This window comes from Aspergillus eucalypticola (genome assembly GCF_003184535.1).
Source record: "Aspergillus eucalypticola CBS 122712 chromosome Unknown BO83scaffold_20, whole genome shotgun sequence".
NCBI classification, from domain to species: Eukaryota; Fungi; Ascomycota; class Eurotiomycetes; order Eurotiales; family Aspergillaceae; genus Aspergillus; species Aspergillus eucalypticola.
In genome coordinates, this window is record NW_020290294.1 from 302,127 (window position 1) to 316,348 (window position 14,222).

The window sequence follows — 14,222 nt, forward strand, 5'->3', positions numbered from 1 at the left end:
AATAATTCCCCGAGTCGGGGAGGGCTCGGGCTAAACCCGATCCAAGCATACGCACAGCAGCCCGGAAGAATAACCAAGGGCAATTGCACTGCTACAAAGCAACGAAACTAACTAACCGATTTATCGGATTCTGCTGGTCACTGGGCAGAAGCAGTTCTGCAAAGCACGGCGCGTCATCAATAGATGGTGGGTTGGCTGCCACGGTGGCACGCTGGGGCGCGCGCGTGCGGGTGCGGAATGGAAATGAGGTTAGAAAATCTCTCATACAAGCCAGCAAGTCTTCTCCGGAGGTGTCAAAAAGGTAAGGACGATAAAGCTCCTGCAGTAGCTCTTTAGTGGTTGTCGTCAGAGCGTTGGAGCTCGGCGAGGTTTGAGAAACGTACGCAGCCCAGCTAGCTGCTTTGTAGCTAGACTGGTATCGAGCTACTGAGGGTAATTGGAGCGGGCTAAAATTGCGCTGCTGCTACTAATATCCAGCATCTGTTGCTGCTGGGGACGACGGCTGACCCGTTGACGAATGACGATGGCGCATCCTCGTACTCGATTGGGATCTCCGATGAACAGTCGGAGCTTCCTCCCGCCCGTGGGGGCAGGTACATACGTGTAGCTGTGAGTAGTCAATGGTCAAGGACTGTCGTCCCCTCCCACTACTAATTGATTAGTCGTCATCATCGTACTGCCAATGCTGCAATAGCAATAGTATCCTCGATAGTATGATACTTTGCAGGAGGATAGTACTATCCATCGAACACAACACTTCTTGGTGCTCTTGGCAATGGTGCTGGCAGGCACGAGCATCTCCATTTGCAAAGGCGTTGTGCGGTCGATGTCCGCTACTGCAGTAGGTACCTCGACCGCGGAGGTCCGATGCGCGACTGGGATGTTGAATGGAGGAGGGTGCTTACTGCTGCTATCCTTGAACCTCGGGTGAACGAGGGCAGACCAGGGCCGACAGAAAATCCCTCACCAGGATCCTCGATGAGACAGCTTGGCACGGGCGATCGCCCGGTGGGGGGAAGGGAAGAGAAAAGGCAGGCTCGCGGCGAGTTGGGACCGCGATTAGTATCATTATTGGGGGCCGCTAACTGTATTCGCAATTAACGTCGGTGAAGTGGGAGGAATTGGCCCCGTTACCGCGCTGAGTCGATGGAGTGACCAATTGACTAGCCGTCTAGTCTTGGTCACTACTGTAGGTACCAGAAAGCCAAGAACGAGCCTAGCGGTATCTAGTGGGTGCTCCACGGACGCCCCGTGGTCGTGATCGCATTTTCGAGGTCATTTGTTCGTGCTGCTGCTTTCTTTATGCACCGATTGACGGAACAATTGCCGTTGTGCTGAACCTGTATTACCTAAGGTCGTATCTCTACCTGCAAGTAGTCTAGTTAGTGATGAAGATAGAATATAGTAAAGATTACGAGGTGTAAGCCATGACTTCTTGTCATACGGGCCAACACGCGCCGTCATCGTGCGGATAATTGTCTCACCCCCGTCATCTATACACGGCTCGTACGAGAGGGTCGGCCGAAAGTGGTTTAGCATCCTTACGGGTAGCCGACCTTATCCCGAAGGGGAATTTCGTTGCCCCCATCCATTAGCCAACACACTGGCCTGACTGACTACTGACTGTGCTTTGCGAGTCCCTCAAAGAGAAAGCCACCAAAAGTCGCATTAATTATTGGCAAATTGCCCCAGAGGCCAAAATCAATAATAAGGACAATCCCACCAACACTATGACTTTACCCGATTTCCCTATCGGACTGCCGATTATGACGTAGCACCTACTCTCCCCATCTTCCCGGTGGCCATGACCCCTCGACAAATCCCAATTCAGTGTCCCCTGCTGCCGACATCCGATGTGCCATGTCAGCCCCAGAAAAATTCTCTGATCTCGAACCCTCACCCCAAAATTTCGGAGCGGCAAAAACCAAGAAGAATCGTCTGGACAATGAAATGCAGCTAACTGGCTCCAAGGGCCCCAGTCGAAGCCTTCTAGAAAACGTCGAGAACGGCGAATCTGCGGGTTCGATGCGGTCAGAAGGTCCTTGTTGCCCCTCACTTTTTTGGGGCCTTGCATTCGGCTGGTCCGGTGGCGACCAGTCAGTCGAGTCCCAAGTCAGTTCCTTCCCGACTGAGTATGGCGCTACTAGTACCACTACTACGGAGTACTACTGTGGACAAATCTCGGGCCCCTCCTCCAACAATCAATCAATCAATCAATTGCCCTGATAAGCCCCATTACTAAGGTATTTTAGTCCGCGCTCGGGGAAGTGCGGGCTAGTCACTTAGTCTAACCCGTAGTGGGAGTTAGCCTCCTACTATCTACTCCGTACTCCGGTCTACTACTCCGGACTTTGGCAGTGGCGCGCCCGCACGGTATAGCCTCACTTTTCTCCAATCTGTATGGACTATGGCTCCATTGCGGGATATAATATCATGCACTATTGTGTGGTCATCCATCACTATGAGGCGACTTGTGACTGATTGATTTCTCCATATTGTCCTTTGTACAGTCATGATAGACGACGCGGGGAGGGTCTCGGTCTCGGTCTCGGTCTTTCAATCCACACCGGCAATACCGATGACCTTCTTTGACCGTTCTCGAAACCCTTTTTTTTTTGTTGTTGTTTCTTTGGTTGCGATCATGCAGAATGCTTGCTTGCTGCTGGGTTGGCATCCCTCACGTGTCCCCTGTCTCCATGCATTGTTATGTAGGGCTCCACGTCCGGAGTAAGTAGGTATGGTACATAGGTACGTAGCTCGATTCACCTTCCCGAAGGGAAAGTTCAGTCAATATTAGTATGAGCAGTTTAGTATCATCTAAGTAGATTAACTAACGACGACAACGGACAACGCCATATCTCATTTCAGCCCAGCTGTCAGAGAACGGTTTCAATGAACAAAACAAAGAGATACTCTAACTAACTACGGAGAGCAGGACCAAATAACCTCAAACCCTGATACAAAGGTCCCAAGCAATAAGAAAGAAATTCGAAACAACCCCAAACCCCAAATATCGACAACGAAACGACCATCACCATCACCACCAACGAACCAAGAACGATTACCATCACCTCCCATTCTATGGTTCAGGGACAGACAGACGACAAGCGACAGCAGCCAGAACTGACATCCCGACCGAGAAACACTCGCCCTCAACCCGTTCCACGGTTTGCGTGTGTGGGGAGCTTTTTTGCAACACACACACTTAGTAAGGTTAGCACACTTCGGGAAGTTTGAAATTTGGTAAAAGGTACTTTCCCGACTAGGCGAGGTACCAGGTACTAGTGCGGTTTTAAAAAACACGAAATGGGGGGGACACACACACACACAGGTCTCTCTTATTTCCACGCGCCCGCCCATACCACTCCGGTGAGTGGGTGGGTGTGTGTGGGTGCTCCACTTCGGCTAAGAAGGTAAGTAATCCTGAATTGGGACTAGTGTGACGGAGAATCCAGGTACTGGGATTGCGGGTTTTTGGTTCTGAAATATCCACTTTGGGGTTTTTTTATCTAAAAGTATCTCATCTCTCTATCTAGTTAGCTACAGTTAAGTATATTCGTGGGATTATTATTTACTCTCCAAGTAATCTATCTATCTAGTCTAACTGTGTAGAGCAATGGAGAAAATGAGTTTGGTTTAGTGCACTCCACGATAGCTACCTTTCACTGACTAAGTAGTTTACTACTGTTGGCCTTGGCCCTGACTTTTGGTCTGGTCTTGGCCTTTGGGGAAAATATGGGATGAGATGGGATGGGATGGGGTAAAATGGGACAACACATAAAGGGGTGAACAGTGTGGGATGTGGGTTGATGACTTCCTTTCTTTCTCCATAGTAACTTAACAACTCCTCCCCCTCAGCTGACCTTCTATGGGGCCTCTCCCCCCCTTTGAACCCCAGAAATAGTAAAGTAGCATAGATACTTAGGATCCTGTAGTTTGGTATTTTCCAGATGGCTGGGGGGTTTCGGTTTTCGAGTCTTGGCTGACGTGGGTTGTTGTTGTGTTTTTGTTTTGCATACCGACCCTGCCTTGCCTTGCCTTGCTGCCCCAGGTTCAAGTTCAGGCCTACTAAGTAAGTTCCCCTTATCCCTGTAATAATACCGGGCAACGGTGAGATTCCCCCGGAATTCTGATCACCATGGACTGCATCCGGATGGTGATGATGATTTGGGGGCGGTTGGGTGGTGCACGGGCTGTACACAGTACTAATTGCGTATGTACAGAGTATGCTATCTTACTCATTACTCGAGGAGTTAGCTAATGGTAGTTATCAGTTCAACCATAGTAGTAACCGACAATGGTAGCATAAACGGGAATAGCATCATCATCACCATCACCATTACTACTACAACATGGGATACCTTTCCATTCGTCAGGAACATAACAACCCGACGGCGAAACTTCCCCCGTGAGGGAATCTCCCTATGCCCTATCCCATCCAGAATCATCATCCTACCGATGCAAGTAACTTAACCACCCAAACCGCGGAAACCGCTCAATCGGCCCCGTCGGGCGAGGCGAAACCAAACCACCCACCCTCCCAATCCCTTAACAAACCTCACTAACCAATCTAAGTAACTAACTTAAACCCCGGTGTACCTAAGTGAGTAGCACCGGAACTATCATATCATATCTGAATTAGGTATAACTCATCCTTCTCCTCCATCATTCATTCATTTCGAACTCCGGGATTAAACTTCGGGCTTCTGTTGGCTTGCTTGCTTTGCTTTGCTTTGCTAGGGCCCAGGGTAAGTGCGTAGACTAAGGTGAGCGTCACGGTGAGAGAATGCAGTAGATGAAGCGGGATTACCCTCCGTAGGTTAGTGATGATGCTACAGTAAACTTGCATGTGGTTTTGAGTTAATTTTATGGTAAGAGGTAGAGTGTTATTTTATTTTCCCGCGGCTGATCAGTTCAGTTCAGCTCAGCCCAGTTAGACCTTACCTAGCCATTGATACAGGTAGATAGATAGATAGTGTGTGATTTAAGTGATGATGTTCAGGTCATCGGAGCAAAGGGAAGGGAAAACAGGATGAATCCGATCCGCGTGAAAAGGAAAAATCTCACTGACCCCATGCCATGCCATGCCATGCCATGGTTTTCTCTTGCATGTGTACGGTCGCCTTTTCAGAGCTCTCTCATGTTGGTTGGGGATGGATGGATGGATGGATGGTACGGCAACCATTATGTGATGTGATGGATGAATGGGGCGCGAGACCGCCCGCCCGATGAAATACTTTACCTACGGGAGTTGCAGTAAGTGTAGTATTCTGCAGGTATGGTTGGGCGGATGGGATGTCTCCTCCCTCCTCCTCCACAAATATCATCGGGTTTAATCCCGCCCGCGTCTGGGGTTGGATGGATGGATGGATGGATGGATGAATGGATATGCGTTATTTGGTTCAGGGCTTTCTTTCGTTCGGACTTGGGTGGGAGCTGAGTGCGGGCGGTATCGATCGAGACCCGGTCGGGATGACGGTGAATCCCATCCCCATCATCCTACTGCTACTACTCAGCACGGAGTAAGTTGGGTGGCTTAAAGTTGAACCCTTTTACATTCCGAAGCCCTTTTTTTGTATTTGTTTGGAATAAGCAAATAGTTTCTATCGTCCGAGTAGTTAGAAGATTACTACATAGTACTGTGTATATTCATCCCACTGGTCTTCACATGGTATATAATAGATGGGGAGTGAGGTAAGGCTGTATATCACAATAGAGTGGTCAATCTCGAGCCTCAAATTGATGGGATATATATTATGGAGAAAGAAGGGATCATCGAAGAAAATACTACTAGTCGAACCCATCAACTCCGAGAGATGCTATTCTACAACTAGTAGAGCCAGCCAAGAACAATTATCGCCAATGTTACTCCGTAGATACCATACGTAGTTGCATCACTCTGAATCGCCCACGTAGCGTAGCGGAAAGCCGAACCTACTTACTTACACTACTAAGAATATCTACGGCGTTTGCTTGGAGATAAACCCCATCATCCGGATTCGGACAGCAGCAACTAACCAGCCCAACCACCGAAAAAGAATGTGGAGGAGGAGAAAGGCAGAACAAGAACAAGGATACCGTAACCCGACAACGGATCACCATCTTGGCAAAACTACCGAAAGGGCCAAAAAACAAAATAGACTCATTTAAGTATTACCCTGGGAGTGACTTGAGTCCAAGACAAGCCTTATGCGCGCTGAAAGCTTATGAAGTGCGGAGGAAGAAGTCACGAACATGGGAATTCCCTGTTTATCGGCGACACCATCATCGAACGGAAGAAAAAAGTCTAATAGCGAGAAGGCACTGGAAAACAACTGGAACAATCATCGATGGATGGATGGATGGTTAGTTAGTATGTACGTTGTCAGGCGATCTGGGGCGCAGCGCCCGGACGCGGGCTACGTGGTTGTGGATTAATGCCGTGCATGCATGCATATCTTTCTTCCTTTTCTCTTGTCAGACAAGCCATTTTCCAATAATCACAAGTACTATGCAGTTTTTTTTTATTCCCTTCGGGACTTCCGTGTGTATCCCTAGAGGGAGTATAGATTGCTTTTCCTGGGAATTCCGGAGAGATCCTGATTTGTCTGGGCTGAGCTGGGCTGATGGGAAAATGGCGCGTTTCTTTTTAGTAGTACTACTACTGCTAGTGGTTTGATTTGCTTTGCTTGACGGTATCGAATAGATAGATGGTCTGGGCTAACTACTCATTATCTGGAGAAGAAGCACGGGTAGAATCGGTAGAAGGAGGAGGGAGAGAATTGGGCTGGCTGGTAAGGTTAACATGATAGACGCAACCAGTTGCATCCATCTGGAAGGGGAAACGATGTAAAAATCTTGGTTCGCTGGGGTCGTGGCCATGCATGCATGCTTCCCACATCCTTCCAAGCCAACCTGTCAACCAGATGGCGTCGTAGAAAAAACGCCCAGGAAAAAAATCGAAAATCGAAATCGAAATCGAATCGAGCAAGATTGGAATAATGTCGCAACGTGCTCTGTACAATGGGCGGCGGCGGCAGCGGCAGCAGAAGCAGCAGCAGCAGCAGCAGCAGGGTTATCTGCGGAGACCATCTGGAACTGGGGTTTCGGTATGGTATGCGATCAGCCTTGGCCACAGATGAAGTCACCGTATATACGAAAACGATCAATGCCCAGACGAGGCTATTATGGCTACTATTGTTGTATCATGAAACTATATTGCTGCGCTCATTTCATTATTACTGCTGCTACTGCTGCTGCCAGACTTGGCTAATCAATAATGCGACGATAGCAGGGCCGAGAGTAAGGTAAGTAATCTTACTCACTTGATAGCAAGACCAGACCAATGATACGGGTCCCCCAGCAACAATGGGAGCAAATAATCCCAGACTGGAGTCCCGAGTACCTAGCCGGCGGAGTCGCATCCCGACGTCAACCAGTCAGACAAAAATGACGCTCTCCGATGGAGCCCATGGCTCCCCACGAGAGGAAATCGGATGAAACTCAATCAGGGCTAGATGCATGGGATTGGCGCGCCGTAAATAAGGAGGGTGGAGAGCAGCACACCTTCCACTCCCCTCCCCCGTCGTCACACGCTCACAGGATGGGATGGTTGGAAAATGGTGGACGATCGACTCCAGGTTGGCATTAGTGCGAGATTTCGAGAAACAATCATCATCATAATAATAGCGATGCTAATATGAGAGGGACAGAGAGAGACTGAGCGAGAGAGGAAGAGAAGGAAGGGGGGGGCCACAGCGAGGCGCGTGGGGACAAACTCGGGAAGTGCGTAGGCGGAAGATAACGAAGGGTGCGATTCGCAATGGTAATTGCATGGTAATAATAATTATTATTATGGGATGGCAATCAAATCATCCCATCCATTGACCATTCATCCATCCATCTCACCGATAACAAATGATCGCACAGGAGAAATAATCCTGATGACATAATTCTGAATTTGGATAAGGGACGGGGCAGCTGTTTACTTTCTGTGTAGTGTGTACGGCTCATTCTGACCTAGATACCTACTTCCACTTACTTTCCTACTAACCTTCTACGGGGCCGCGCACCGGGCGGGCAATGGAGTCAGTTCCCGAGTCGGCACGATCATCACCACCATGAATTCATCATCATTTTACTTACTCTTCATTTCCTCCCCGAGACACGGTCAATCGGCACCGTAATGGGAACTCAAAAACGGATCGTCTGACAGCACCGACCACGGCCACCTACGACATGCGACGATGATGTCAGTTAATTCCGTAGACTGAAGAAAGAATCGAAAGAATCGAAGAAAACGTAGTCAATCGTAGGGAGTAAGTAGACTATCTATCTAGCTGAATTGTTTTGACCCTGCATGGCCGGAAATGGTATCATCCAAGTTCTTGGAACTCGCCCCTTGCGTTCCCGTTTGGCTCAGCTCGTGGTTCCAAGATCGGGTAGGACGGCCCTGGCTCTGCTACTCTGTGGTACAGAAAAACCAGTCATTCCAGCGCTTCACGATCGGAGTATTTCGCAGCAAGTAAAAGAGAGACGCTGATTCATCTCTTTAGTTAGGTAGTAGTTAGATAGTGTATGTATGTCTCGTCTGTAGCGGGCCTTGGTTTTCCTCAGATCATGTCCCTTTCTATCCCTCTTGTGGGCAGAAGAAAAGAAGGGTAACGATCATTTCTTTTCTGCAAGGGAACTACTGAAACTATGAAGTCCGATGTCATCGCAGTGCGCCAGGTGCTACGGAGTACACAGAAGGAATATGCCAATGATTAACACATAGAGGGTCTGATAGTGTGTATGTGTTATGTATGTATGTATGTGTCCCTTTCTTTCTGTCTCCTTCTATCTACCCTTTAAATTTTTTTTGATTCTTCTCTGTTGGTCTCGGCCAGACAATGCCGATTGACTTACCAACAAGCAAATAGCATGATTAGGATGGGTTATTACTATTACTCTCATCAATCGCGAGGGTCAAAAGGCGACGAGAAAAATCGCGCATAGTAAAGAGAGCGAGAGTAGGGAAAGGATCAGGAAAATTAACGAGGGCCACCACCCGCACGCGGCAAAAAGACCATTCACACGGTACAGTCCGTACGGTAAGGAATTCTTTTCCCAAGTGGAAAAAGAGAACGGCCCTGGGCTGGCCGAAAGGCCGACAGAGCCGTCCTCTGTCGGCTCTCGTACCCGTATCTTACCAGTAGCATACCTCAGGTCCATAGTGAGCTCCGAGGAAATAGAGACAAGCTCCTCCCGACCAGTGTATCGGGTGCGTACGGGGAGTCCTCATCCTTTCTTGTTCTCTCCCCAGAATTTACGGTAGGGGAACGAGCGAGAGTGGAGGAGGGAGGGGAGAGGGGGGGCGAACTCGGCACAGCGCTGCCGGTCATGGAGCAGAGCAACAAGAAGCCATTCAGTAAGAGATCGAGACAGACTGACTGGTAAAGGCGAACGGCGTAAGATGCCGTATCATTGGGTGACCGTCTGGGAATAGTCAGAGTTTTTCCACGGCCCAGACTAGGCTCGATCCGGGAGGTGGGATCCACTTGGCAAACTGGGCTGGGCAACCCAGACAAGGTAATGGAAACGGGAAAATGAAAAACAAAAAATAAATAATCATCTGAAATTCACTCGGCACTAGCGATGCGTCGGGTTAAGCAGAAAAATGTGTGTGCGTGGGAGGCAAAAAGCGGGTCCCAGTCACAACCTTACCTTACCAGGGACAGCGAACTTTCGATCAAGTGGCTACTGCTGCTCCCGGCCAAGACTAGACCGAGTTGGAGAAAATTAAATGAAGTAAAAAAGAAAATGAGAGAAAAAAGAAAAACGGAAAAACGGAAAATCAAAAAATAATAAAATGGAGGAAGGCGAAAAAAAAAAAAAAAGTGGGCTTACGCACAGGGAAGGTCGCCCGTTGGAGCTTAGAGAAGACAGACGTGTTTGTCTGGTCCCGTGCAATTGAAGGCTGCCCACCCCCAAATATTAAAGAGTACATTCCCTCCCTTCGCTCCCCTCTCTTCTTCTTCTCTTCTTCATAGGACTATCCGACTCTTGCCATTCCCGTCATTTTTTGTTTGCGTCTGCTCATATCGTTGGGTTCGAAGGCTGTGTGAGCCGTAGCAACAATGGCGGAGCGGAGGATTTCCTATGCTCCTGACGTGGAGAATGGTGACCATTCTCGCGCCCCTCAACTTGATGATGGTGCTGGTCTCGACGAGTATGCCGCTTTGAACCGTTACATCTCGACCGCCCCCGACAAGCGCCGCGGTTCGACTGCCAGTGCCGGTGGCGTGAGCGCCGGCAAGAAGAAGAAGGGCTTCTCCCTCTTCGGCAAGAAGGGTGATGGCGTGGAGGATGGCTTCGTCTGCCCCGATGACTGGCTCGAGACCGACATGCGCTCCGGTCTGCGCTCCAGCGACATCGAGCCTCGTCGCAAGCGTACCGGCTGGAACGAGCTGACCACCGAGAAGACCAACTTCTTCGTTCAGTTCATTGGTTACTTCCGTGGTCCTATTCTTTATGGTAAGGCAATCGACTCTGACAGGACATGGGTGAGATACTAACAGTGCTATAGTTATGGAATTGGCTGTCCTTCTTGCTGCTGGTCTTCGTGACTGGATCGATTTCGGTGTCATCATTGGTATTCTTATGCTTAACGCTATCGTCGGTTGGTACCAGGAGAAGCAGGCTGCCGACGTTGTCGCTTCCCTCAAGGGTGATATTGCTATGAAGGCCATCGTCATTCGCGATGGTCAGGAACAGGAAATTCTTGCCCGTGAACTGGTTACTGGTGATATTGTACGTATATCCCATGTCTTATCACCTCTGTCAGCACTGTCTAACCTACTTCTCAATAGATTGTCGTCGAGGAAGGTACCGTCGTTCCCGCCGATATTCGCCTGATCTGTGACTACGACAAGCCCGAGAACTTCGAGACCTACAAGGAGTACCTCGCCACCGTTGGTGACGACACCCTTAAGGAGAAGGAGGATGAGGACGACGAGGATGGTGGCATTGAGGCCCGTGCCGGTGTCTCCCTTGTTGCCGTTGACCAGTCCGCCATCACTGGTGAATCTCTCGCTGTCGACAAGTACATGGCTGACACTTGCTACTACACCACTGGTTGCAAGCGTGGTAAGGCCTACGCTATTGTCACTGCCACCGCCCGCCACTCTTTCGTCGGTAAGACTGCTGCTCTCGTCCAGGGTGCCCAGGACCAGGGTCACTTCAAGGCTGTCATGGACAACATCGGTACCACCCTGCTCGTCCTTGTCATGTTCTGGATTCTCGCTGCCTGGATCGGTGGTTTCTACCGTCACCTCAAGATCGCTACTCCCGAGAACGAGGACCGCAACTTGCTCCACTACACCCTGATTCTCCTGATCATTGGTGTCCCCGTCGGTCTTCCCGTCGTCACTACCACCACCCTCGCTGTCGGTGCTGCCTACTTGGCTGAGCAGAAGGCTATCGTCCAGAAGCTCACTGCCATTGAGTCCCTTGCTGGTGTCGACATTCTCTGCTCTGACAAGACTGGTACCCTTACTGCCAACCAGCTCTCCATCCGTGAGCCCTACGTCAACGAGGGTGTTGATGTTAACTGGATGATGGCTGTTGCTGCCATTGCCTCCAACCACAACATCAAGAACCTCGACCCCATCGACAAGGTCACCATCATGACCCTCCGTCGCTACCCCAAGGCCCGTGAGATTCTCGCCCGCAACTGGGTCACCGAGAAGTACACTCCTTTCGACCCCGTCTCCAAGCGTATCACCACCATCTGTACCTGCGATGGTGTCCGCTACGTCTGCGCTAAGGGTGCCCCCAAGGCTATCCTCAACATGTCCCAGTGCTCTGAGGAGGAGGCCGACAAGTTCCGTGAGAAGGCTGCTGAGTTTGCTCGTCGTGGTTTCCGTTCCCTCGGTGTTGCCGTCCAGAAGGAGGGTGAGCCCTGGCAACTGCTGGGCATGTACCCCATGTTCGACCCCCCTCGTGAGGATACCGCCCACACCATCGCTGAGGCCCAGCACCTTGGTCTGTCCGTCAAGATGTTGACTGGTGATGCTCTTGCCATTGCCAAGGAAACCTGCAAGATGCTTGCTCTCTCTACCAAGGTCTACGACTCTGAGCGTCTGATCCACGGTGGTCTTGCTGGCTCTGCTCAGCACGACCTCGTTGAGAAGGCTGACGGTTTCGCTGAGGTCTTCCCCGAGCACAAGTACCAGGTCGTCGAGATGCTCCAGCAGCGTGGTCACTTGACTGCCATGACTGGTGACGGTGTCAACGATGCTCCCTCTCTCAAGAAGGCTGACTGTGGTATCGCTGTCGAGGGTTCCACTGAGGCCGCCCAGGCTGCCGCCGATATTGTCTTCCTTGCCCCCGGTCTGTCCACCATCGTCGATGCTATCAAGCTCGCTCGTCAGATCTTCCAGCGTATGAAGGCCTACATTCAGTACCGTATTGCTCTGTGTATCCACCTTGAGGTCTACCTTGTCACCTCCATGATCATCATTGACGAGACTATCCGTGCCGATCTGATTGTCTTCATTGCCCTGTTCGCTGACTTGGCCACCATCGCCATTGCCTACGACAACGCCCACTACGAACAGCGCCCCGTCGAGTGGCAGCTGCCTAAGATCTGGGTTATCTCCATCATCCTCGGTATCCTTCTGGCTGGCGCTACCTGGATTATCCGTGCCTCCCTCTTCCTCACCAACGGTGGTATCATCCAGAACTTCGGTTCTCCCCAGGAAATCCTCTTCCTTGAGGTTGCCCTTACCGAGAACTGGCTCATCTTCGTCACCCGTGGTGGTAAGACCTGGCCCTCTTGGCAGCTGGTTGGCGCCATCTTCATTGTCGATGTGCTCGCCACCCTGTTCTGTGTCTTCGGCTGGCTCTCCGGCGACTACCTCCAGACCCACCCCGTTGACCGTGCCGACTTCTCCATCAACGGTGATGTCGACATTGTCACCGTCGTTGTTCTCTGGGGTTACTCCATTGGTGTCACCATCATCATCGCTGTGGTGTACTACCTCCTTTCCAGCATCCCCTTCCTTGACAACCTTGGTCGCAAGACCCGCTCCCGCGCCGACACCCAGATCGAGAACCTGCTTGGCCACCTGTCCAAGCTGGCCATCGAGCACGAGGTCGACGCCCACGGCAAGAGCCGCTACATGCTGGGTGCTCGCGCCGAGGTCGAAGAGGATGAGTAAACGCTTGATTGCGCTCCTTAATACCATCCGACCTGGATATCACTTGCTGCGCATACATGCATGAGCTGGAATTCCGGCTACCCTTTTTACCCGTATTATAGACTTTTTTTTCCTTATTACCTTGTCTCTACTGATAGAGTCAATTTCTTTTCTTTTTACATGTATGTATGTCATTAATAGTGGTAAATTTAGTCAATCAAGGGTTCAATTAATACATCTTCCACTGTAACTATTCCATAATTTTAATCTTCAACCACACGACCTTTGGATTCTTACGAAATCAATAATCAAAGTGCGCTCACTGCCGACCACTTAGCCGAACCAAACCAAACCGAACCACCTCAGCCCTGACCTGACCTGACCTATACCACGGTCCACCCATCGGACCAAGTTCTGGGTGCAGTGGACCCCGGTAAATTGGAGTCAGGGGCACCACTTCACTCACCATCTTCTCGGTTCCCGTTTCACCTGCGCCCGTTCGGACTCCGGCCGATAGCTAGACAGCCAGTTGCGTTGCGTTGCACCTCACACAGGCATTCGGCCCTCGACACCGAACATACGCGTGTGTGAGAGAGAGCTTGAGTGGATCCGAGCTATTGAGTCGGGTGAGACGAGAGGAGACTCGTATTGCGCCTATCAGTCGGCTTGTACCTGCCGAGTCAGTCGTCGACTAATTGGTCGGCTGGCTTGTTGGATACGTTTACGAGAGGCCGAGGTAGTCGTAGATTCGTATATGACGCTGGTCTAATTGGCCTCGTGTCGATGGGGAGGTGTAATTTACCGATGGATGGATGCGTTGATAGTGTGATGCACGGATGGTGTTTGTGCGCTTTACTTGTGCATTGGTGTGGTGGTGGTTGTAGGTATGTAGTTAGGGATGCGCATTGTGCTTGTGCAGGGTGGGCGTGCATTGCTGCTTTACTTAGTTGCTAAGGTTGGGGTTGTCCAGTTGGTGATGTCTGTTATGGGGTCGTGATTCAGCTTTTACTTGGGTGCCTCAGGCTAGCGATCTCAGCAGCAATGAATGTCAGTTGCACAGTG

General features: G+C 50.5%; 6 protein-coding genes across 6 annotated transcripts; 4 read left to right on the forward strand and 2 right to left on the reverse strand.

The window, feature by feature from the left end:
* Positions 1-1,582: 1,582 nt before the first annotated feature.
* Positions 1,583-2,261, reverse strand: BO83DRAFT_88744 (uncharacterized protein). Its single transcript, XM_025537687.1, has one exon. The coding sequence runs from the start codon at positions 2,072-2,074 to the stop codon at positions 1,673-1,675; it is 402 nt and encodes a 133-aa protein (XP_025385927.1). The 5' UTR covers positions 2,075-2,261; the 3' UTR covers positions 1,583-1,672.
* A 537-nt stretch (positions 2,262-2,798) lies between these two features.
* BO83DRAFT_88742 (uncharacterized protein) lies at positions 2,799-3,507 on the reverse strand. The gene has a single exon (XM_025537686.1). It carries the CDS (start codon positions 3,358-3,360, stop codon positions 2,923-2,925), a length of 438 nt encoding a protein of 145 aa, XP_025385928.1. The 5' UTR covers positions 3,361-3,507; the 3' UTR covers positions 2,799-2,922.
* A 1,052-nt stretch (positions 3,508-4,559) lies between these two features.
* BO83DRAFT_380186 (uncharacterized protein) lies at positions 4,560-5,241 on the forward strand. Its single transcript, XM_025531692.1, has one exon. It carries the CDS (start codon positions 5,033-5,035, stop codon positions 5,195-5,197), a length of 165 nt encoding a protein of 54 aa, XP_025385929.1. The 5' UTR covers positions 4,560-5,032; the 3' UTR covers positions 5,198-5,241.
* Positions 5,242-7,115: 1,874 nt separating this feature from the next.
* BO83DRAFT_380187 (uncharacterized protein) lies at positions 7,116-7,939 on the forward strand. Its single transcript, XM_025531693.1, has one exon. The coding sequence runs from the start codon at positions 7,451-7,453 to the stop codon at positions 7,628-7,630; it is 180 nt and encodes a 59-aa protein (XP_025385930.1). The 5' UTR covers positions 7,116-7,450; the 3' UTR covers positions 7,631-7,939.
* Positions 7,940-8,310: 371 nt separating this feature from the next.
* Positions 8,311-8,910, forward strand: BO83DRAFT_380190 (uncharacterized protein). Its single transcript, XM_025531694.1, has one exon. The coding sequence runs from the start codon at positions 8,339-8,341 to the stop codon at positions 8,519-8,521; it is 183 nt and encodes a 60-aa protein (XP_025385931.1). The 5' UTR covers positions 8,311-8,338; the 3' UTR covers positions 8,522-8,910.
* A 962-nt stretch (positions 8,911-9,872) lies between these two features.
* Positions 9,873-13,291, forward strand: BO83DRAFT_380191 (plasma-membrane proton-efflux P-type ATPase). The gene is made up of 3 exons (XM_025531695.1): positions 9,873-10,494; positions 10,547-10,770; positions 10,830-13,291. The coding sequence occupies exons 1-3, from the start codon at positions 10,098-10,100 to the stop codon at positions 13,179-13,181; spliced, it is 2,973 nt and encodes a 990-aa protein (XP_025385932.1). The 5' UTR covers positions 9,873-10,097; the 3' UTR covers positions 13,182-13,291.
* The last annotated feature ends 931 nt before the right edge of the window (positions 13,292-14,222 follow it).

Bases quoted from the DNA above. Each gene is read 5' to 3' on its own strand.
- BO83DRAFT_88744 (XM_025537687.1), bottom strand. From the start codon at position 2,074: ATGCAAGGCCCCAAAAAAGTGAGGGGCAACAAGGACCTTCTGACCGCA.
- BO83DRAFT_380190 (XM_025531694.1), top strand. From the start codon at position 8,339: ATGGCCGGAAATGGTATCATCCAAGTTCTTGGAACTCGCCCCTTGCGT.
- BO83DRAFT_380187 (XM_025531693.1), top strand. From the start codon at position 7,451: ATGGCTCCCCACGAGAGGAAATCGGATGAAACTCAATCAGGGCTAGAT.
- BO83DRAFT_88742 (XM_025537686.1), bottom strand. From the start codon at position 3,360: ATGGGCGGGCGCGTGGAAATAAGAGAGACCTGTGTGTGTGTGTGTCCC.
- BO83DRAFT_380186 (XM_025531692.1), top strand. From the start codon at position 5,033: ATGAATCCGATCCGCGTGAAAAGGAAAAATCTCACTGACCCCATGCCA.
- BO83DRAFT_380191 (XM_025531695.1), top strand. From the start codon at position 10,098: ATGGCGGAGCGGAGGATTTCCTATGCTCCTGACGTGGAGAATGGTGAC. The intron at 10,495-10,546 runs GTAAGGCAATCG...ACAGTGCTATAG, and splicing joins CCGTGGTCCTATTCTTTATG to TTATGGAATTGGCTGTCCTT. The intron at 10,771-10,829 runs GTACGTATATCC...ACTTCTCAATAG, and splicing joins AACTGGTTACTGGTGATATT to ATTGTCGTCGAGGAAGGTAC.